Below are 24,749 nucleotides of genomic sequence, written 5' to 3'. Positions count from 1 at the left end.
CACTGTGGCACACTTGGTTAAGAATCCAACTGCAGTGGCTTCGGTCACCATGGAGGCTCAGGTTTGACCCCCAGCTCAATGCAGTGGGTTAAAGGACTTGGCATTGCTTCAGTTGTGGCTCAGATTCAATTGCTAGCCTGGGAACTTCCATTTGCTGCATGTGCAACCATTAAAAAAAAGGAAAAAAAATACATTAAATGTCAACTGACTAAAGGCTCCAATCGAAAGACTCAATATAAAGCAAGTGTAGTCAACTTGCTGTACAGTAGAAAACTGACAAACACGGTAAACCATAATGGAAAAATAAAAATCATTATTTAAAAAAAAACTATTCTAAAATTAAAAGTTTATTTTTAAGAAATAAAATTAAAAAATAAAGCAAGTGTACATGGAACATTTTCTGGTATAAACCACATAAAAGGACACAAAACAAGCCTCAAAAAATTTAAGGACAGAAATTATTTCAAACATTTCCTCTGACCACAACAGGATGAAATTAGAAATCAATGTCGGGGGGAAAAAAAAAAGGCAATTACATGGACACTAAGAAACATGCTACTAAAAACCTAATGAGTCAATGATGAAATCAAACAGAAAACCAAAAAATTCTATGAGACAAATGACAATAAAAACACAACCATAGAAAGTCTATGGGATTCAGTAAAAGCCACCCTAAGAGGGAAGTTCATGGTGATACACAGGACATCCTCAAAAAGCAAGAAAAATCTCAAACAACTTAATCTATCACCTACAAGAATTAGAAAAAGAAAAACAAAGAAATCCTAAAGCAGAAGGAAGGAAATAGTAAAGATCAGAGAGAACATAAATAAGACAATTTTTTTAAAGAGACAGAAAAAAAATTAATAAAGCCAAGAGCTGACATTTTGAAAGGAAAAACAAAATAGACAAACTTCTGGCCAGGCACACCAAGAAGAAAAGAGAGAAGACTCAAACAAAATAAGAAATGAAAGAGGAGAAATAACAAATTTATAACGCAGAAATTCAAAAAAATCATAAGAAATTACTATAACATTATAGTAGACAACCTAGAAGAAATGGACAAGTTTCTAGACAACCTAGAAGAAATGGACAAGTTTCTAGAAACATAGAGCCTGCCAAAACTGAATCAAGATAAACAGATAATCTGAACTCACCAATCACTAGACATACAGACGCAAAAATCCTCAATGAAATATTAACAAACAAAACCCATCAACACAAAAGAAGGATCATACTTTGGATTCACTCAGGGTCACAACGATAGTTCAACTTATACAAATCAATCAACGTGTTATACCACATCAACAAAAGAAAAAACAAAAACCACACGATCATCAATAGTTGCAGAAAAAGCATTTGATAAAATTCAACATCCATTCATGATTAAAAAAAAAAAACTCACCAAAATGAGTGTAGAGGGAACATATCTCAACGTAAATAAAAACCACTTATGACAAACACATACCCAATATAACACTTAATGATGAAAACCTGAAAGCCCTCCTGCTAAATTCTGGAACAAGACAAGTATACACCCTCTCACCACTTCTACTGAAGTCTTGCAAGACCTAACCACAAAAATCAGTCAAGAAAAAGAATTAAAATACATCCAAATTGGAAAGAAAGAGGTCAAACTGTCACTGTATGCAGATGACATGATACTCTATGTAGAAAGCCCTAATGACTCCACATAAAAAATACTAGAGCTGATAAAGTAATACAACAAGGAAACAGGATACAAGATCAATATACAGAAATCTACTGCATTTCTTTACATTAACAATGAAATCACAAAGAGAAAGTAAAAGAATAAAAATTCCATTTAAAATCACAGCCAAAAAAAAAAAAAAACCTCTATGAGTAAACTTAACAAAGGAAGTTAAAGACCTATACCCTAAGTACTATAAAACCCTGATAAAGGAAATCAGAGATGATACAAGGAAATGAAAAGACATTCCATGCTCTTCTACTGGAAGAATCAGTGTTGTTAAAATGGCCATACTACCTAAAGAAATCTACAGATTTAATACAATCTGTAACAAACTAGCCATGACATTTTTCACAGAACTAGAACAAATAATACTAGAATGTATATGGACCCACCCACCCACACACACACAAACACACACAAACAGCCAAAGCAATCCTAAGGAAAAAGAACAAAGCTAGAGGCATAATCCCCCCAGACTTCAGATAACACTACAAAAAAAATCATGGTATTGGCCCAAATCAGACAGGCATCAATGGAACAAAACTGCCGAGAAATAAACCAACACACCTACAATCAACAAAGGAGGCAAGAATTTACAATGGAGAAAAGACAGTCTCTTAAGTGGGTGTTGCTGGAAAAGCTGGACAGATGCATGTAAATCAATGAAGTTATCACTCCCTTAAATCATACATAAAGGTAAGCTCAAAACGGCTTAAAGACTTACTTAAATATAAAGACATAACACCATAAACCTCCTAGAACAGAACGGAGGCAAAGCATTCTTGGTAACATTTTCTCTGATCAGTCTCCCAAGGCAAAAGAAATGAGAAAAAATAAACAACTGGACCTAATCAAACTTAGTAAGCTTTTGAACAGCAAAGGAAAACATAAACAAAACAAAAAAACAATCTATGGGCCAGAAGAAAATATTGCAAATGATGTTACTGACAAGGGCTTAATTTCCAAAATATACAAATAGCACATACAGCTTAATATCAAAAAAACAAACAACCCAACCAGATTTTTAACAGTGGGTTAAAAATCTGACTACAGTGTCTTAGGTTTGACCCCTTGCCTGGTGCAGTGCGTTAAAGCATCCAGCATTGCCACAGCTGTGACACACGTCATAGCTGCAGTTCGGATTTGATCCCTGGCTCAGGAACTTCCAAGTGCTGCAGGTGTGGCCATATAAAATAAATCAAAACAAAACAAAAATGAACAGAAAATCTAAATAGATATTTCTCCAAAGAAGACAAACAGATGGCCAATAGACCTATGAATAGATGCTCCACATCACTAATCATTAGAGAAATGCAAATCAAAACTAAAATGAGGCATCACCTCACATGGGTCAGAATGGCTAGTACCAAATCTACAAATAATAAACGCTGGAGAGGGTGTGGCAAAAGGGGAAACCTTCAACATTGTTGGTAGGAATGTAAGTTGGTGACACCACCATGGAAAACAGTCTGGAGCTTCCTTAAAAAGCTGAAAATAGAGTTACCATATGACCCAGGAATCCTCCTCATGGGCATATATCAGGTAAAGAGGAAAAGTCTAATTCAAAAACAAAGGCCCAGAATAGCCAAAGCCATCCTGAGAAAGAAAAATGGAGCTGGAGGAATCAGGCTCCCTGACTTCAGTCTATACTACAAAGCTACAGTCATCAAAACCATATGGTACTGCACAAAGACAGAAATATACACCAGTGGAACAGGACAGAAAGCCTGGAATTAAACCCACGCACCTACAGTCAAACTAATCTGTGAAAAAGGAGGCAAGGATATACAATGGAGAAAAGACAGCCCCTTCAATAAATGGTGCTGGGAAAATTGGTCAGCCACATGTAAAAGACTGAAAGTAGAACACTTCCTAACACCATACACTAAAATAAACTCAAAATGGATTAAAGACCTAAATATAAGACAAGATACTATAAAACGCTTAGAAGAAAACACAAGCCAAACACTCTCCAACATAAACCACAGCAATATCTTCTCAGATCCACTCCTAATGACAATAAAAATAAAAATAAACAAACGGGACTTAATTAAACTTAAAAGTTTCTCCACAGCAAAGGAAACCCTAAACAAAAGGAAAAGACAACCCACAGAATGGGAGAAAATATTTGCAAATGAAACAACCGACAAGGAATTCATCTCCAAAATTTATAAACACCCTCTGCAGCTCCATACCAAAAAAAAAAACCCCATCAAAAAATGGGCAGAAGATATAAACAAACAATTCTCCAAAGAAGACATATAGATGGCAAAAAAAAACACATGAAAAGATGTTCAATATCACTAATTATTAAAGAAATGCAAATGAAAACCAAAATGAGGTACAACCTTACACTGGCCAGAAAGGCCATCATCAGAAAGTCTACAAACAATAAATGATGGAGAGGGTGTGAAGAAAAAAGGGAACACTATTACACTGTTGCTGGGAAGGTAAACTGGTGCAACCACTGAGGAAAACAGTACCGAGATCCCTCAGAAAACTAAAAGTAGAATTACCATTTGATCCAGCAATCCCACCCCTGGGCATCTACCCAGAGAAAACCATGACTCGAAAAGATAACTGTACTCCAATGTTCACTGCACAACTCTATACAATAGCCAAGACATGGAAACAACCTAATGTCCATCAACAGCAGCATGGATAAAGAAGATGTAGTACGTATACACAATGGAATATTACTCAGCCATTAAAAGCAAAGAAATAATAGCACTTTCAGCAACATAGGTATACCTAGAAATTATCATGCTAAGTGAAGTCAGTCAGACAGTGAGACACCAATGTTTATGACATGTATGTGATATGTTATCACTTACATGTGGAATCTAAAAAAAGGATACAATGAATTTCTTTGCAGAACAGATACTGACTCACAGACTTTGAAAAATTCATGGTTTCCCAATGAGACAGGCTGTCGGGGGAGAACGTGCTGGGGGTGTGTGATGAAAATGCTATAAAATTGGGTTGTGATGATCATTTTACAACTATAAATGTAATAAAATTCACTGAGTAAGAAAAAAATAAAAAATAATTCAAAAAAAGACATGCACACCAATGTTCACAGCATCATTATTTGCAACAGCCAAGAAATGAAAGCAACAGATGAAAGGATAAAGAAAAATGTAATATATATATGCGTATATACACAGATGTATAACAATGGAATATTACTCAGACATTAAAATGAACTGAAATCATGCCATTTTGCAACACCATGGGTGGACATAGAGATTTTCATACTAAGTGAAGTAAGTTAGGTAGGGAAAGACAAAGATTATATGATATCATTTATACATGAAATCTAAAAAATAAACACAAATCAACTTATTTACAAAACAAACAGACTCACAGACACAGAAAACTTATGGTTAACAAAGGGGAAGAGGCAGGGGGAGGGAAAAATTAGGAGTATGGGATTAATAGATATATAACACTACATATGAACTACACAGGCAATAAGGACTTAGTATATAAGTACTCAGAACTATATTCAGTATTTTGTGATAACTTATAATGTAAAAGACTGAAGCTGTACAATTGAAACTAAAAAAATAGTGTAAATCAATTATTTAGTTAAATAATTTTTTTTTTTTTTTGGTCTTTTTGCCTTTTCTTAGGCAGCTCCCACGGCATATGGAGGTTCCCAGGCTAAGGGTCGAATCAGAGCTGTAGCCACCGGCCTACACCAGAGCCACAGCAATGTGGGATCTGAGCCGCGTCTGCGATCTACACCACAGCTCATGGCAACACCGGATCCTTAACCCACTGAGCAAGGGCAGAGATGGAACCCGCAACCTCATGATTCCTAGTCGGATTCGTTAACCACTGCGCCACAATGGAAACTCCCAGTTAAATAAATTTAAAAAAAAAAAAAGAAAGAAAGAAAGAAAGAAAAGCAAAGAAAACAGCAAAATTCAGGACGATGGCTGTTTGGAGGAAAAAACAAAATGGGACTGAGGAATTGGCATCAAAGGCATGATAATGTACATTCTTCTAAAAACTCCATGGTGGGAGTTCCTCCTGTGATGCAAGGATTGGCACCATCTGCAGCAATGGGTCACAAGTTCAATCTGCGTCCTGGCACAACTGGTTAAGGCCTTGCCACAGGTGCAGCATAGGTTGCAACTGTGACCTGGATCTGATCCCTGGCCCAGGAACTCCATATGCCTCAGGGCAGCCCAAAAATATTTTTGAAAAATAATAATATAAAAAAAATTAAAACCATGTAGGGAAGCCAAAGTGTTTTGTTTCTTCTTAATCTATCTTACACGGTAAGAATAATTTTTGCATTTAATACTTTACAAAAACTTTTCCTTTGTTTTTTGTTTTTTTTTTTGTCTTTTTTGCTATTTCTTTGGGCCGCTCCTGCGGCACATGGAGGTTCCCAGGCTAGGGGCCGAATCGGAGCTATAGCCCGGGGCCTACGCCAGAGCCACAGCAACGCCAGATCCGAGCTGCGTCTGCAACCTACACCACAGCTCACGGCCATGCCGGATCCTTAACCCACTGAGCAAGGGCAGGGACCGAACCCGCAACCTCATGGTTCCTAGTTGGATTCGTTAACCACTGCGCCATGACGGGAACTCCCTTTCTTTTTCTTTTTTTATCTTTTTTTTTTTGCCATTTCTTGGGCCGCTCCTGCGGCATATGGAGGTTCTCAGGCTAGGGGTCTAATCAGAGCTGTAGCTGCCAGCGTACACCAGAGCCACAGCAATGCGGGACCTGAGCTGTGTCTGCAACCTATACCACAGCTCACAGCAACGCCAGATCGTTAACCCACTGAGCAAGGGCAGGGATCGAACCCGCAACCTCATGGTTCCTAGTCGGATTCGTTAACCACTGCGCCACGACAGGAACTCCCAAAAACAGTTTTCTAAATCTTCCAAGAAACTCTAGGATGCCATAAAATCAAGAGGTAAGCAAAACTTTAACAGACTGAAAATATGATGTTAAAGATATCAAATTTTGGAGTTCCTTGATGGCCTGGTGGGTTAAGGATCCTAGGCTGCCAACGCTGTGGCTTGGGTTCAATCCCTGACCCAGGAACTTTTGTATGCTGTGGACACAGCCCCTCCTGCTCAAAAGGATCAAATTTTTATATCTTAAAAACATTTGTTTAGGGGGAGTTCCCGTTGTGGCTCAGGGGGTTACAAACCCAACTAGTATCCATGAGGATGCAGGTTCAATCCCTAGCCTTGCTCAGTGGGTTAAGGATTCGTCGTTGCCATGGGCTGTGGTTGTAGGTCACTTCTCAGATCACGAGTGGCTACTATGGCTGTGGCATAGGCTGGCAGCTGCAGCTCCAATTCTACCCCTAGCCTGGGAACTTCCATTATGCCACAGATGCAGCCCTAAAAGAGCAAAAAAAAAAAAATTGTTTAGGAAGAGACACAAACTAAAGGAAACAAAGCAAGGGAAATCAAATCCCCCTATTCCACTATCTAAACAACTAAGTCATGCGCTATAAAAGTTAAATTTTCTGAATGAACAAGTGATTATCTTTTTAAATATATACCTGAATCTTTTTTTCAGACTTATCCTTTACCTTACAGTGACTCACATTAACTATTACTACAATATAAAACAAGCCGACAAATGTGAAATGGAAAAAAAATATATAAGAAATGTGCAAAGAACATTCGTTTGTTTAACAAATATGTGTAACTAGACAATACTGAGGAGATATTTAAAATATTAATCTTATTAAAAGCTGCTTAAATTCAAATTCAGCCCTACTGGTATGAATGTAAAATGATGAAGACATAATGGAAAACAGTTTTAACAGTTTCTCAAGAAGTTAAACAAAGAAATACCAGCAGTTCCACTCCTAGGTATATACTCAAGAATGGAAAGCAAGGACTAAAATACATAGTAGACACATATTCAGAGCAGTGTTATTCAAAATAGCCTAAAGGTAGAAACAACCCAAGTGTCTATCTACAGACAGATGAATAAATAAAATGTGGTTCAGACATCCAAGGGGTTATTACTCAGCACTAAAAAGGGAAATTCTAACACATGCTACCACATGGACGGACCTTGAAGACATTACGCTAAGTGAAATAAACCAGACACAAAAAGAAAAAAAAATTCATTAAGAGTTAAGAAAATGCAAATTAAAATTAACACCATAATATTTCACATCTGTCAGGTTGCCAAACATGAAGAAGAGCTATAATATACACTGATGAGGCAGGGAAGGTGTTCTTATACATTTCTGATGGAAATATGAGTCATTAAAGCTTTTTAAAAAACAGGCTGTTTTCCCTGGTAGCCTAGTGAGTTAAGGATCCAGAACTGTCACTGCTGTGGTTGGGCTGCTGCTGTGATGTGGGTTCCATCCCTGTTCTGGGAACTTCCACATGCTGCAGGTGAGACCAAAAAGAAAAAGAAAAACAGGCTAGCAACACTTATTAAAATAAACACAATCCCCAGTCTTTGCAATCTATGGATAGATGAGAAAAACCACTAATACATGACGACATACATTAAAGGATTTTTTTTTTCTTTTTTAATCTTTTGTCTTTTTAGGGCCGCACCCACAGCATATGGAGGTTCCAAGGCTAGGGGCCCAATGGGAGCTACAGCTGCTGGCCACAGCCATAGCCACACCAGATCCAAGCTGTGTCTGCGACCTACACCACAGCTCACGGCAACGACAAATCCTCAACCCACTGAGTGAGGCCAGGGATTGAAGCCGCAACCTCATGGTTACTAGTAGGGTTCATTAACCACTGAGCCACTACGGGAACTCCCTACATTAAAGGATTTTTAACGTGTCATTGTTTATCATGGCAAAAAATACTAAAACAACATGAATGCTTAAAAACAAAGCAAAAAAATGATTTAAAATGACCTATACATCTAAATCATGGAATGTTACACTCTAAGAGCCGGAGCTATCCCAGTACAGGTAGAAGACCATCATTAAGTATTCTTGAGTGTAAGAAGTGATGTGGATACATGTATGTACATGATGATCCCATTTGTTAAATAAAACAAAACAAAACAAAACAAAATAAAAAACCCTAAAATCAGAGTTCCCTACTAACCTAGTTGTTAGGGATTTGGCATTGTCACTGCTGTGTCTCAGGTTCAATCCCCAGGTCCACGAACTTCCACATGCCACAGGCACAGCTGAAAAAACAAACAAAAAACAACAAACAAACAAACAAAAAAAAAACAAACTAGAATCCTTACATATGACTACCATGTGAATACGTGTGTATATAAGTTTTATGAGCATAGGAGAAAAAGACGGACATTTATCTACAAAGCTGTTAACAAGCATTATGACGTAAAATAGGGGCAATGGTAACTTGGTCCCCATGCTGTACAGCAGAAAAAAAATAAATTAAAAAAAGAAAAAACAAAACAAAACAAAATAAAGTCAAAAAAGTGGAACAAAAAAAAAAAAATAGGTACAATGAATGGAAAGGACAGGCTAAGACAAAAGAAGAGCCAAAATGTTACTCTTAAACAATTATATATGATCAGATTCATATAATTTGTGTTTTTAAGTAGATAATGTTGTGAATATCCAAATACAGACCTAGGAGTTCCCACTGTGCTCAGCAGAAATAAACCCAACTAGTATCCATGAGGTTACAGGCCCTGCTCAGTGGGTTAAGGATCCAGCGCGGCCATGAGCTGTGGTATAGGTCACAGATGTGGCTCAGACCTCATGATCTGATGATCCAATGTTGCTGTGGCTGTGGTGTAGGCCAGCAGCTATAGTTCTGATTCGACCCCCAGCCTGGGAATTTCATACGCCATGGGTGTGGCCCTAAAAAAAAAAAAAAAAAAAAAGCAAATACAGACCTATAAGGATATATTTTTTCAACCCATCTTCCAGTTTAGAATAAAATATCCCATGAAAGGATTATATGTAGTTTTCGAATAGGGCCACAACAGTATTTCCCATCTATGATGTAACTTTGATCCCTCTCCTATCCAAAGGTGAGGTCTATATCCTCTTCTATTGAATCTGGTTGGGCTTGTGACTTGGCTGTAGCCAAAAGAATGTGATAGAAGCAATGCTGTGTCAGAAAACTTTGTGAAGCTAAGTCAAAAAAGAAGAAACTTCTACCTTATTTACTGAATTACTCTTTTGCTTGGAGCCCTGAGCCACCATAAAAGAAGTCTGACTACACTAAGGTCACCATGCTATGAGGAAGACAAGACAAAAAGAAAACTATGCATAGGTACTCAAAGCAGTACCAGTCTTTGAGTCCTCCTAAGCCCAGACTAGACATGAATGAATGAACTTTCAGATTATCCCAACTGAGCTTTCAAATCTTCTTAGCTAAGACCCAAGATACTGTGGACCAAAGGTAAGTCATCTTTCATACACTGTTTCTGAGTAATTTGAGCCATAGATCCACAAGCATAATAAAACTGTTGTTTTCATACCACTAAATTAAAAGTGGTTTGCTAAGCAGCACATATGTGTATAAAGAATACAAATTCAAATTATGTTTTACCTTAATTTAGATAGCAGTCTCTAGAAAACTGTTAACTGACTAAAAAATTACACTAATGATGATAGTCCAATTTTTAAAATACGCATGTTAAGTACTTAAATTCTTTCACAAAATAACTGGGAGAAAAGCAGTATTTTTAAAATTTATATTACTTAACATGAGGTTTAAATATGTATTTAATTAAATTAACAAATGACCAACAGATATCTTTCATCCATATGTTTGAGAACATACAGTTTAAATATCAAAAATTTTAGTGTTGAGATCTTTTCATCAGAAAAATTTGAGTCTTTCACAAATAAACTGGTATAGCTGCAAATGATCAAAATATTATGAATAATTTTTTAATCCAAACAACTGCACATGAACTGTCGCAAGACATGTTTCCTTGAAAACGCCATCTTGTCCTTCTTTACTTTATCCCATCTTCTTGTCTTACTTTATCCCATCTTCCTGCTTTGAAAAACAGTCAGCAGTACTGATAAATGACTTAAGCTTAAGAACAAAAGACCTAAAGGCATAAGTGACTTAAGCTTAAGAACCGTTATGTGCCTAGAGGTCAGAGTAAGAGCTTAACCCTTTACCACCTAAGTGGCTTTTTAAATAGTAAAAGAACTTACATAATAGTAAACAAACCCTGTATCATCCACCATAGCCACTCCTCACTTGATCTCATCTAAAGAGCACAATAAAAGCAGTGTGGTTTCTTGAGCCGGCAGCCGTGCGCCACGCGCTCTTGGTCCCTGAGACCTTGAGTCCCCGGCTCCCACCTTTACTTAAGATAAATGTCTCTGTGTCTTGTTTTATGTTAACTATTTTTCCTTAAGTTCCACAGTACCCGTTCTTCAGCCCCATCCTGCTGAGCTGGCCCCGGCAATGAACAAATCAACGATGCTCTTATTTTTCCCTTGAAGCTGTCAAGTCTGTTATATTCAATGAACTTAATCTAGCAGTAAGAAAATTAACCACTGGTAAATGACCAAGTGGTTACCTTCGAGCCATTTAATGAATAAAAGTCCTTGATTTTAGGAAGAAGCTATCGGAATTAATTTTTTTTTAATCTTCTATTCTCTTGAACTTCTTTCAAACTTCTCATAAATTGGCAATGATTAAGGGAACATGAATTAGGTTAATGCATTGTTTTAGTCACTTCCTCTAACACCAGGTTATCTTAAAAAACCCACAGCACAAATTCTCCAAACAATGAACCAGAAGTTGGACAACCCTTCTTTCTCTTTTGATTTGCAAAAAATATTGAAGGCTTATTTCTTTTAAATCCCTTTCACTGAAAACACTATATATTTTAAAAGTTAATTCAGCCTCTAAACGTTTAAACCAAATTTCCTCAAGTTCTCAGTGACAAGGTCATACTCTATCAGTTTATATATCCTGACAACTAGCAGATGCTATATTTTGTTGAAAGTTTCAGAAGGGTTATAATCTAAAGGGGCTGAATTTGATCTATAAGACAAATATTTGAAGCCCTATGTGCCAGTGGTCTTGATAATAAATACACTGTACGTCTGGTATTACAGAAGAAAGTTTGATGTACTTGCCTGAGAAATAGTTAATCTCCTTTTTTCTGGACATGACATCAAGACAAAATGGTAGGTCTAAAATGACCATCTCTAGAATGAGAAACTTTCTGAATACCACCTAGGCAGCAGTATACCCTTATCTCTCTGAACAGGTGTCTGTCTTCCTGAGTCCCCTTCATAGAGGAATGCCTATCTCCCCTTCCAAGCTAGTCACTCCTCTGCCTTAAACAGCCCCCTAATGATAACCTACCAGAAAGGGGGAGATAAAGGGTAATCTTTACCACATCACTGGCACTCAATATTTGGTATAAAAACCCATGCTTATAAACCTTCAGCCCAAAAATATTTTCAAGGATAGAGCAAAAAAAGCACCAGACACAAGAAACACAAACCCCAAAATTTGGGTGTAAGGACCCATGTGTATAAGCTAGGTTACTGACTTAAGATTTCTGGAGTTCCCGTCGTGGCGCAGTGGTTAACGAATCCGACTAGGAACCATGAGGTTGCGGGTTCGGTCCCTGCCCTTGCTCAGTGGGTTAACGATGCGGTGTTGCCGTGAGCTGTGGTGTAGGTTGCAGACGCGGCGCGGATCCTGCGTTGCTGTGGCTCTGGCGTAGGCCGGTGGCTACAGCTCTGATTCAACCCCTAGCCTGGGAACCTCCATATGCCGCAGGAGCGGCCCAAAAAATAGCAACAACAACAACAACAAAAAGATTTCTGCTACCACCTTAAGATTGTTGTACTGTGACATCTTTAACAAATAAAATGTCAGATTAAAACCATCATTAGAAGGCTAGTGGAGGAAGTTCCCACGTGGTGCAGCAGATTAAGGATCTAGCACTGCCTGAGCTGTGGCAGAGGTTGCAGCTGCAGCACCAATTCACCTGGTCTGGGAACTTTCACATGCCACGGTTACAGGGGAACAAAAGAAGAAAGGAAGGGAGAGAGGGAAGGAAGGAGGGAGGGAGGAAGGAAGCTATTTGAGTAATTTCTATTACAAATTTGAGCAAAGCAAAGTCCAGAAGCAGGAAATCAAAAATTATTTGCTGAAAGTGAGAAGTAGTGGCTGAGGAATCTCTTCTAACAGCCATATTTTATTTTCTGACCGTTTTCTCTGACCACGGATGACTGGTTCAAAGATAAACACTGGGTCCAAAGTGAACCAATCATAATCTTTTTCCTAAGAATTTGAAATCTAAAATGGATACACAGAAAAGTCATTGGACAATAACTGCTTTCTGGCAGTACTAGAGAGAGCAGACCCATGATCTTCTTTCACTGAGTTCCCTGGAGGAAATTTGTTCATCACCTCCTCCCAAAATTCTGTAAAATACACCAGTATATTCTAAAATTGTTTCTGGATAAGCTAGCTAGAGTCTATTTTTGTTGCTTGTATGCAACAAAAAGGACATTCAGTAACTAAATCCACTGAAGAACAGAAGAGCTAGTTACTTCTCAATATGTAGTCTAAAAAAACTGTTATCACTCAAAATATATTAACAAACTAATTCCAAAGAGAAAAAAAAGATCCTTCTAGTCAAAGTAAAGAAACAAAAGAAATGCACATGCCCTCTGACTTAGGAAGTCTAGATGGCGAAATTTATCCTTCATAAAGAAGTACACAAACACCTTTTGATGATTCATCAATTCTATTCTTAGATTCACTAAACTTATTGTGGTAATAATTTCATGATGCATGTTAAGTCAAAACACTGTGCTGTACACCTTAAACTTCTTCTATTCTTAGAATTTATTCTACAAAAACACTTTAAAAATTAGACAAAGATATGTAAAGAAATGCATACCTAAAATTGTAACAGTGAACAGCTGAAAATAATATACACACATATAAAAGAGGAAGCTGGTTAAATTGTAACACAGTCATACAGTAAAATATTGAATAACCATTAAGAAGGATATAATAGGCCAAAATCCACTCACACGGAAGATGTCTGAGTAGTTGAATGGAAAAAGCAAGAGCAGTAGCCATAGGATACATAAATCTCCACCCATAACATACAGATAAATATATACATTCACAGAAAAAAGTCTGGAAAGATATATATTAAACTTTTAAAACTGATTATCTTTGGCAAATGGTAAAGATACAGGCTTTTATTTTCTGCTTTATTCATTTTTGTACAGTAAAATTGAATGTATTACTTTTATAGTATAGGAAACAAGTTTTCTTAAGAAAATTATGCAACAATGAAAAGAATATGAAGAGAAAACTAAACGAAGTAGAAATAATATTTATTGAGCTGTAAATTTAATACAATACATACATATACAAAGCATGGCTATACTTCAACATTAATAACAATGAAAATAAAATATTTAAGAAAAGAGTAAGATTTTTACAATTCAGATTAACTTTACGAAAATACTAACAAGGTTTGATGCGATCTAAACTAAATCAAACTGGACCATCACATTAATTAGTCCTAACTCATCACAGCTGCAAATAAATGCTTTGGGCTTATAATTATTATCTATTTAAAGACACAACTGTGTTTGTTTTTTTTTTCTAAAATGGTACTTACAGTTCTCTACAATTTCATCAAAAACTGCGCCAGCTTTCTGCTCAAACTGAAAAAGCAAAAAAGGAAAGAGAAAAGTAACATTATTATCATATTCTTCATTCATACTTTTTGGTATCCCTCCCCATGCCCTGCCAAGAGCTGTAATCATCAACCCACAGTATACAAATTTCACAATAACATAAACAAAAACATCACCAGAGACTAAAATAAAATTTACAATGAATAAAAGGGTTCTCAGACCAAAGCCCCTCAGACCAAAAATGAAGATAAAAACATTACCTCACTATAAAAAAGCTACTTATTTTTTATTTGAGGGTTTTTTTTTTAATTGAAATACATTTAATTTACAATGTTTGAGGTGTACAGCAAAGTGATTCAAAGAATTACTTTTTTTTTTTTTCTTTTTTTGGCGTATGGAGGTTCCCAGGCTAGGGGTCCAATTGGAGGTGTAGCTGCCAGTCTACACCACAGCCACAGCAACACTGGATCCAAGCCGTGTCTGTGACCTACACCACAGCTCACAGCAACACCATATCCTCAACTCACTTAGGGAGGCCAGGGATCAAACCTGCATCCTCATGGATACTAGTCAGGTTTGTGAACCTCCAAGCCACAACGAGAACTCAAAGAATTACTTATTTTTTAAAAATCACTTTAATGTCACAAAATACAGAGGATCATACACATCTGAAATAATAATCAAAAACACAGCCAACACTTATTGAGAACTTATAATACTTTTTAGGAACTAAATAAAACTTCTAACAAAACTGAACAGAACAATCAGCAACAATAGCTTTTGGTCTTACTTTAAAGCCAGAAATCTGCTCTTTAAATCAAAGTTTTACAGAGATGCTTCCTTTTTGAGTATATCAGGGCCCAAGACGGACGCAAAGACAAGATTAAGGTAATTTCAGACCTTTAAAGCAAACACAGAAGGAAAAAAAAAAAGTAAAGCAGAGGCAACCCCACCCCAAAGCTAATAAAGACACTAGGATGTTTTAGCCCTAGTCTTTAAAGGTTTCCTCACTTTGGCAAGTGTAAGCATTCCAACCTTCTGCTTCCCTGCCTAGTATTTATCAGTGAGGCAAGAATAGAAGGAAGGCTGCTGTGTGATAAACCCTGCTCACTAGAACACAGAGTGAGTCTCCCTATTCAAGGGAAAAACTTCAGGGAAAAAGAACTACCAAGCTACCTATGCAACTACAGAAGAAACACAACAGCTAGCTAAAGTAATCAATAGCATCTGATACTGATGTGAAGAGACAACCAAGAATCACAGGTTTCTAAAATAAATTATGTGAAAGAGAAGGCTCAAGGTGGATTAAAGAAATAACCACTCCAGAAGGAAACGATTTATAATAAAAAAAAAAACTTCTAAAAAATATTTTTAGTGGTATCTGAGATATCTGATACTGATGCAAAAAATTAAAAACAGATGGGCATGAAAAGGAGACATGAGAAAACGTTCAGAAATAAATAACTGCAAAAACAAAAATTTTATTGGACAAACTAATAATAGAACTCTCACTTTCCAAAAAAACAAAAAGTCACAGAGTTAGAAGATATTTTACATGAAAACATGGAAGATTAAAACTATTAGGTCAAACAGGAGTTCCCGTCGTGGCGCAGTGGTTAACGAATCCGACTAGGAACCATGAGGTTGCGGGTTCGATCCCTGCCCTTGCTCAGTGGGTTAATGATCCGGCATTGCCGTGAGCTGTGGTGTAGGTTGCAGACGTGGCTCGGATCCCGTGTTGCTGTGGCTCTGGCGTAGGCCGGTGGCTACAGCTCTGATTCAACCCCTAGCCTGGGAACCTCCATATGCCGCGGAAGCGGCCCAAGAAATAGCAACAATAACAACAACAATAAAAAAAGACAAAAGACAAAAAAACAAAACAGAAAAAAAAAACTATTAGGTCAAACAGAAATCCCAAACGCAAACCCAACAAAGAGCAAAATAGTTGAAATAATAGAAGAAAATTTGAGATTGAATAGGTCCCAAGTTTCGAAGAGAAAATGAAAAAAAAAAAAAAAAAGGATACATCCTGGTGAAATTTCAGAATCTCAAAATAACAAATGAGAAATTAAAAAATTATAGTCCGTGGAGTTCCCATCGTGGCGCAGGGGAAATGAATCCAATTAGGAGACAGGAGGTTGCAGGTTCAAACCCTGGCCTCGCTCAGTGGGTTAAGGATCTGGTGTTGCCATGAGCTGTGGTGTAGGTCAGAGATGCAGCTCAGATCTGGCGTGGCTGTGGCTGTGGCGCAGGCCAGCAGCTGTAGTTCCGATTGGACCCCTAGCCTGGGAACCTCCATATGCTGAAGGTACAGCTCTTAAAAAAAAAAAAAAAATATATATATATATATATATATATATATATACATATATATATATAGAGAGAGAGAGTGCAGGTGATTCATTAAACACATTTACCATAACAAAATTCAACTATATAAAATAAACACTGAAAAGGAAAGCAAAGGAAAAAAATAGTAAAGACCACTCTACCTACCATTCCACTCAATGAGCTACGCTGCAGAACAAAAGGGAAATGGGAAATGTGACTGCAAGCCAAAGAATGAAAGCACCTGTATGCACTGAAAGGGCTCGAAGTGTTTGAAGATATATCTTTTCTTTTTCTGATGCAGTTGCAAAACTGTGAAAATATTGAAGACTACTGAATTATGCACTTTTAAGTTTGTAAACAAATGGCATATGAACTACATCTCCATTAACCTATTTTAAAAATTTATTAAGAAAAAATTTTCCATGAAATTTAGGTATTAGAAACCGAAAGGCAGGAGTTCCTGTCGTGACACAGTGGTTAACGAATCTAACTAGGAACCATGAGGTTGCAGGTTCGATCCCGGCCCTTGCTCAGTGGGTTAAGGATCCGGCATTGCCATGAGCTGTGGTGTAGATCGCAGACGCGGCTCGGATCCCGCGTTGCTGTGGCTCTGGTGTAGGCTGGCGGCCACAGCTCCGATTCGACCCCTAGCCTGGAAACCTCCATATGCCGCGGGAGCGGCCCAAGAAATAGCAAAAAGACAAAAATAAATAAATAAATAAATAAATAAAATAAATAAAAAAGAAACAATAAACACTGTCTTTATACAAAAGCCTTTAAAGTTATTTTTTTAAAAAAAAGTAAAAATAATCTAGTTAGCTTCTTTCAAAGAACCTAAAAGAAATCAAGACTTGCAAAAACTTTGAGATTGCACCTTTCTCAAAGCAGGGAGCAAGCTTCTGTCTGTTTCATAACTGCTATAACCCTAGCACCTAGCAACATGCCTAACATACAAGAGAGGCTCAATAAATGTTTGCTGAACAAAAGAATTACTTTCACCAGTTAATAGGTAATTTTTTTGGCCCAATCTGAACACACAGCATATGGATGTTCCCAAACCAGGGATCAAACCTCAACCTCAGCAGTGACCAGATCCCTTGCAGAGACAATGCCCGATCCTCAACCCACTGCACCATAGCAGGAACTTCAGTTAAGAAGTAATTTAAAACCCTTTTTATATTAAAAACTTAACCTAAATGTATTTTTTCCTCTTTAGGGCTGCATCTGCGGCATACAGAAATTTCTGGGCTAGGGGGTTGAATCAGAGTTGCAGTTTCCAGCCTATGCCACAGCCACACGGGATCCACATCTGCAACCTACACTGCAGCTTGCAGCAACTCGGGATTCTTAACACACTGAGCAAGGCCAGGGATCGAACCCGCATCCTCACAGACACAATTGGGTTCTTAACCCAGAGAGCTACAACTGGAACTCCCTAAACGTACTTTAAAATTTGCAAGAATCTCAAAAATTAAGCAAGAGAATCAAACAGTTTTTATTCTTGCAAAAGACCACTCTAACTAAATATCCCATCCTCTTCCCTCAACCCAACTAGTAATGCTAGTCTCTTCCTATTGCTACCCCAATTCAAATACCCCTTACTTATAATTTCAAATTTATTCATACTGATAATCTTTATAATCATTTTATCAGCTTGACAAATATAACAAATTTGTTACGGGAAAAACATACTTTTTACACAGGCAATACTTACTTTGTACTATAGAGTAGGACCATAAAAATGACTTTGCAAGTTTAAACCAAGCAAAGCAATCTGAATAATCAATGGGAAAAAAAAACCCCACATTGTTCCATGATCTTTAAAATTCAAAAAACATTTAAAACTATTTACTGTTAAAAATGTATAGGGATATGAAAAACACTGTGTAATTAATGGTTACTGCGTTATAATTTAAAAGAGAAGAAACAATGAGAATTAGTGTTTTGTTTCTTTGTTAAAAAAAAAACTTACGAAGAGTAGACAGTGCTTACCTTCATCTTTTCCTCATATAAATTATGATTCAGAGTAAGTATTTTTTCCAAGCTTTGCTAAACTCTCATAACCCGTTCCAAGTTTGGAAAATACTGGAATTCCAACATTTTACCCTTCGCCCTTTCAATCTTATCATACACTTCCAAGAGTTCCTTTAACCTGAAATTTTTCCAGTCACTTCCTCTGAGACATCTTCAACCTGTCACAATCACTTTCTTCATTAATGTTCATAAATCTGCTTTTACTAAGTTCCTCAGAGTTCATATCTGTACTCGCCACATTAGGACTACTTCTTGATCCTATGACTTCCATCATATAAAGTATGGGACTGCCTTCTAAAATAGACCTAAACCACATTAAGTAGTCGATGATCAATTATTTGCTCAATTAATCTTTGTAACTTGGGAGTAAAGTTCATAGCAGCACCCCACCAGCTCTAACAGCTTTAACCCATGCTGCTTCCGAAATGAAACCAGCCTTTACTGGCAATGAAACTATGCAGAATGTTGTATTTAAACTAAAACACGAACTAAGGAAGAAGGAAAATATGTGCTGCAGTGATTCTTTATGTTTCAACTGTTAAACTATACTTTTACCGTCAAGTTTTCTACCTCCAAAATAATGTATAAATCTTGGTATTAGTTTGGAAGACCAGAAACATTTATAATAATATTCATGATATTCCTCAAGGAAATCTCTTCAGTGCTTCCAAAAATCTATAACAACTATGAACTTGTAAATCAGAAAAACTTAAAACAAATAAAAGTTTCTTCAATTATTTAAGGTAAAAATAAAAATCTCAGATCCCTGACTGTGACTGAGATATAAACTGCCACAACCCAAAAAAGTAAAAATCAATCCAAAGAAATCTCCTAAATTGTATATAGACAAAAAATTGAAACGTTAACTAAGGTCTAGCATCAAAGTATCTGAGGAATTAAAAAAATAAAAAGGCAAAGATTACTCAGCCTGGAATTCCTGTCGTGGCACAGAGGAAATGAATCCAACTAGGAACCATGAGGCTGAGAGTTGGATTCCTGGCCTCGCTCAGTGGGTTAAGGATCCAGCGTTGTCATGAGCTGTGGTGTAGGCTACAGATGCAGCTCAGATCTGGCACTGTTGGGGCTGTGGTGCAGGCCCACAGCTGCAGCTCTGATTCAACCCCTAGCCTGGGAACCGCCATATGCCGTGGGTGCGGCCATTTAAAAAAAAAAAAAAAAAGATTACTCAGCCTACAAATACTTGCAACCATCTAAGAAACCTGTGAAAAACAAGAAAACAGTGGTTCTCTACAAGTGGTTCTTAGACTCTTAAGGTCCCAGGACCATCTCAGGTGTCCCTGAAAGTCAAAACTATTTCCAGAGTCATACTAGGATATTCTTTGTACTTACTATTTTGACATTTGCATTAATAGCGCAAAATCAAATCTGGCCCCTTAGGCCATAGAGTCAAATTGTACTAGCAGTGTATTCATCCTAATGGTTGTCATGCATGTATATTTAAGAGAAAATATGATTTAATTATTTCTAAATTTCTTGAAATATCTTGAAGAACTAACTAAATACCATCAAGCACTTTTATTTAAAGAATAACTTAAAAGTAAGCCCAGGAGTTCCTGTCGTGGCTCAGCTCAGATGTGGCATTGCTGTGGCTGTGGCATAGGCTGGCAGTTACAGCTCCAATTTAACCCCTAGCCTGGGATCTTCCATATGCCATGGGTACAGAGCTAAAGAGACAAAAAAAAAAAAAAAAAAAAAAAAAAGCAAACACAGTAAGTTAGTTTAATCTTAATTAAAATATTCAGTGCTTTAGTGATAATCCACGTTTTCTATCATAAAAGACATTTCAAAATCTAAGTTTTACGTGTTTTTTTCCAAAGCCACAATTAATACATGGTAATAAGATTGTACGTAATTACTCATTAGTATAACATACAATACATTAAATCAGATAATATAGGTAGAAACCAGAAAGATCAAGCTTAAATTGTCACTGAAAAATTTTTACTTAAGTTTTCATAGTTCTTAGTTCTCAAGCCTAATTAACTATGTCATGTTATGTTAATCCTAGATAATCTGACAGACTAGTAAAAAGATACCAATAAAAAAATATTTAACAAGTTTGAAAACATCGTACTTCTAGTTCATTTACCTTACATAAAACAAGAGTTATCTGTCATTTGAAGTGTATTTTTACTACATGCATACAGGCATACCATGTTTTATAATGCTTCGCTCTACTACACTTTGAGACACTGAGGGTTTTTTTTTTTTTTTACAAATTGAAGGTCTGTGGCAACCCTGAGTCAAGTAAATCTATCAGCACCATCTTTCAAAAGCATTTGTTCAGGTTGTGTCTATGTGTCACACTCTGGTAATTCTCACAACTTTCAATGCTTTCATTATTATTACATTTTTCTGCTGAAGTGACCTTTGAGGTTGCCACTGTAATTGTTTCAGGGTGTCATGAACTACAGCTACATAAAACAGTGAATTTATTGCTCAATGTTGTGTGTGTTCTGACTGCTCCCCCATCTCTCTCCCTCTCCTCAGGCCTTCCCAATCTCTGAGACAACAATATTGAAACTAGATCAATTAATAATACATCAGTGGATTTTAAGTGTTCAAGTGAAAGGAAGAGCTGCACACCTCTCATTTTAAATCAAAAATGAGAAATGACTAAGCTCACTGAGAAAGGCATGTCGAATGACAAGACAGGCAAAAAACTAGGCTCTTGCAGTTAGCCAAGACATGAATGCAATGGAGAAGTTCTTGTAGAAAACAAAATGTGCTACTCTAGTGAACACATGAATGATAAGAATGCAGAAGAGCCTTACTACTGATATGAAGAAAGTTTTAGTACTCTGGAGAGAAGACCAAAGCAGCCACAACATTCTTAGGCTAAAGCCTAATCCAGAGCAGGGCTCTATCTCCATTTTCAATTCCATAAAAGCTGAGAGAGGTGAAAAAGCCACAGGAAAAAAGACTGAAGCTGGCAGATGTTGCTTTACAAAGTCTAGGGTCTGTCTCCCTAACATCAAAGTGCACGGTGAAGCAGCAAGTACTGATGTGGAAGCTGCACAAAGTTATCCAGAAAATTCAGTGAAGATAATTAATGAAGGTGGTAACACTAAACAGCAGATTTTCAATGTAGATAAAAGAAGCTTCTATTGGAGGAAGATTCCATTTAAGATTTCCATAGCTAGAGAGGAGAAGTCAATGCCTAGCTTCAAAGAACTGGCTAACACCTCTTGCTAGTGGCTAATGCAGCTGGTGACCTGAAGTTGAAGCCAATGCTCATTTACCATTCTGAAAGACCTAGAGCCCTTAAGAATATTGCTAAATTTAGCATAATTCTAGAAACTAAATCTTGGCCTGTACTCTTTTCTCTTTTTAGGTTCACACCTGTGGCACATGGAGGTACCAGGCTAGGGGTCCAATCAAAGCTGTGGGCCTACGCCACAGCCAGAACCATGCCAGATCTGAGTTGAATCTGGTGTTGCTGTGGCTATGGCTGTGGTCTGCAGCTGCAGCTCCAATGTGACCCCTAGCCTGGGAATTTCCATATACTGCAGAGGCGGCCTAAAAAGAAAAAGAGAGAGACAGAGAGATGGAGTCCATTTCCCCTAAAAAGAAAAAAAAAAAAAAATTTGTGATTCTTGGAAAGAGATCAAAATATCAACAGGAGTTTGGAAGAAGCTGATTCCAATCCTTATGGATGACTTTGAAGAGGTTAATACTTTGGTGGAAGAAAGAATTGCAGATGTAGTAGAAATAACAACAAAAAAAGAATTAGAAGTGGTTAGAAGTGGAGCCTGAGGGAGTTCCTGTTGTGGCGCAGTGGAAGTGAATATGACAAGGAACCATGAGGTTGCAGGTTCAATCCCTGGCCTTGCTCAGTGGGTTAAGGATCCAGCATTGTTGGGAGCTGTGGTGTAGGTCCGAGATGTGGCTCGGATCTGGTGTTGCTGTGGCTCTGGCATAGGCCAGAGTCTACAGCTCTGATTCGAGCCCTAGCCTGGGAACCTCCATATGCCAAGGGTGCGGCCCTAAAAAGACCAAAAGGGGGGGGGCTGAAGATGTGATTAAATTTCTGCAATCTCATGATGAAATTACAACCAACAAGTAGTTTACTTCTTTGTAATGAGCAAAAGTAGTGTGAAGATGCTGTGAAGACTGGTTTTTCTATTTGTTTATTTTGCTTTTTAGGGCTGCACCCTTGGCATATGGAAGTTCCCAGGCTAGGGGTCACATCAGAGCTGTAGCTGCCGGCCTACACCAGAGCCACAGCAACACCAGATCCAAGCTGCATCTTCGACCTACACCACAGCTCACGGCAATGCTGGATCCTTAACCCACTGAGCAAGGCCAGGGATCGAACCTGGGTCCTCATGGATACCAGTCAGATTCGTTTCCTCTGCACCACGACAGAACTCCTGTGAAGACTGGAGAAATGACAACTAAGAACTTAGAACATCACAAAAACTTAGTTGATAAAACAGAGATGGAGTTTGAGGACTGACTTCAATTCTGAAAGAAGTTCCCATGTGGATAAAATACCATAAAACAGCATTACATGACACAGAGAAATTATTTCTGAAAGGAAGAGTCAATTTATGCAGCAAACTTAACTGTTGTCTTATTTTAAGAAACTGCCACAGCCACACTAACCTTCAGTAGTTACAATCCTGTTCAGTAAGCAGTCATCATCAAGGCAAGACCAACCTCCCTACCAAAAAGAATATTTCTTGTTGAACATCAGATGATGGTTAGCATTTTTAAGCAATAAAGTATTCTTTTTAAAAAATTTTTTTGGTCGCACCCACAGCATATGGAAATTCCGGGACATGGATCAAATCCATTTCACAGTAGAGACCCAAATCGCTGCAGTGACAATGCAAGATCCTCAACCCACTGGGCCACAAGAGAACTCCACAATAAAATATCTGTATTTATTTTTTTAGGGCCGCACCCACAGCATATACAAGTTCCCAGGCTAGGGGTCGAATAGGAGCCACAGCTGCCAGCCTACACCACAGCCACAGCAACTCGGAATCCAAGCCGCATCCTTGACCTACACCACAGTTCACAGCAATCCTGGATCACTGACCCACTGAGTCTTCATGGATACTAGTCGGGTTCATCTCCACTGTGCCACAATGGGAACTCCAATTAAAGTATCTTTAAATTGAGGTATGTACCTTGTTTTTTGAGACATAATGCTACTGCGCACGTAATAGACTACGTATAAACATAACTTTTATATGCACCAGGAAACCAAAAATTCATGCAAGTTTCTTTCTTTTTTTTTTTCCATGCAAGTTTCTTTGCCCCAATAATTGCTTTATTACAGTGGTGTTGAACTGAACACACAATTATCTCTGAGATACTCCTATAAGTACTCTCTCTTTCTAAAGGTGAGGAAAATACATAATCTATATAAGATTTCCTACCTAGGAGTTCCCATTGTGGCTCAGCGGTTAACAAATCCGACTAGGAACCGTGAGGTTGTGCGTTCCATCCCTGGCCTTGCTCAGTGGGTTAAGGATCCAGCGTTGCCATGAGCTGTGGTGTAGGTCACAGACCTGGCTTGGATCTCTCATTGCTGTGGCTGTGGCGTAGGCCAGTGGCTACAGCTCAAATTAGACCCCTAGCCTGGGAACCTCCACATGTGCCTCGGGAGCGGCCCTAGAAAAGGAAAAAAGACCAAAAAAAAAAAAAAAAAGAAAGAAAGAAAGATTTCCTAGCTAGAGAAACTGGACGAATCAATCACATGTTTCTAAAACTCTTAACTGTTGAAATTACGTAAACATTGTTTTAGAATTACTTAAAGGTTAGCTGTTCACTTTTTGAAAAGACATAATAGACCTAAAATGTACCACGCACACACACACTCACCCCTTTTACAAATCTCTTAACTACCAGAATTGTCCCTGAGGACAAAATAACAGATAAAAACAAATTTTGAAAAAGGAAATAAAAGGAATCCAAATTGGAAATTAAGTAAAAATGTCACTGCAGATGATATGATACTTCCTCTACTTAGAAAGTTCTAAAGATGCTACCAAAAAAACTATCAGAAGTAATAAATAAATTCAGTAAAAACATTTTATA

At 37.6% G+C, this 24,749-nt stretch overlaps 1 protein-coding gene across 47 annotated transcripts in view; it reads right to left on the bottom strand.

Annotated features, from left to right (window-relative positions):
- ZMYM4 (zinc finger MYM-type containing 4) overlaps positions 1-24,749 on the bottom strand; it is a 164,638-nt gene that overhangs the window by 108,489 nt on the left and 31,400 nt on the right. For 42 of the 47 annotated variants that reach the window (XM_084963813.1, XM_021095899.2, XM_084963798.1 and 39 more), the window contains one exon: positions 14,294-14,339. Coding sequence is in view for 5 of the 47 variants with exons in the window: in XM_021095899.2 (XP_020951558.1) it covers positions 14,294-14,339 (46 nt within the window). In the remaining 42 variants the exon portion in view is untranslated. Of the gene's footprint in view, positions 1-8,781; positions 8,867-14,293; positions 14,340-24,749 lie in introns of all 47 variants that reach the window. The other 5 variants (XM_084963807.1, XM_084963795.1, XM_084963801.1 and 2 more) reach the window with 1 other exon arrangement.

The sequence above is a fragment of the Sus scrofa genome, chromosome 6, assembly GCF_054392235.1.
Source record: "Sus scrofa isolate SSC_HxYL_T2T_F1_AM1 chromosome 6, Sscrofa_HxYL_maternal_Yorkshire_Landrace_v2.0, whole genome shotgun sequence".
NCBI lineage: Eukaryota > Metazoa > Chordata > Mammalia > Artiodactyla > Suidae > Sus > Sus scrofa.
This window is presented reverse-complemented; position numbering and strand designations above follow the sequence as displayed.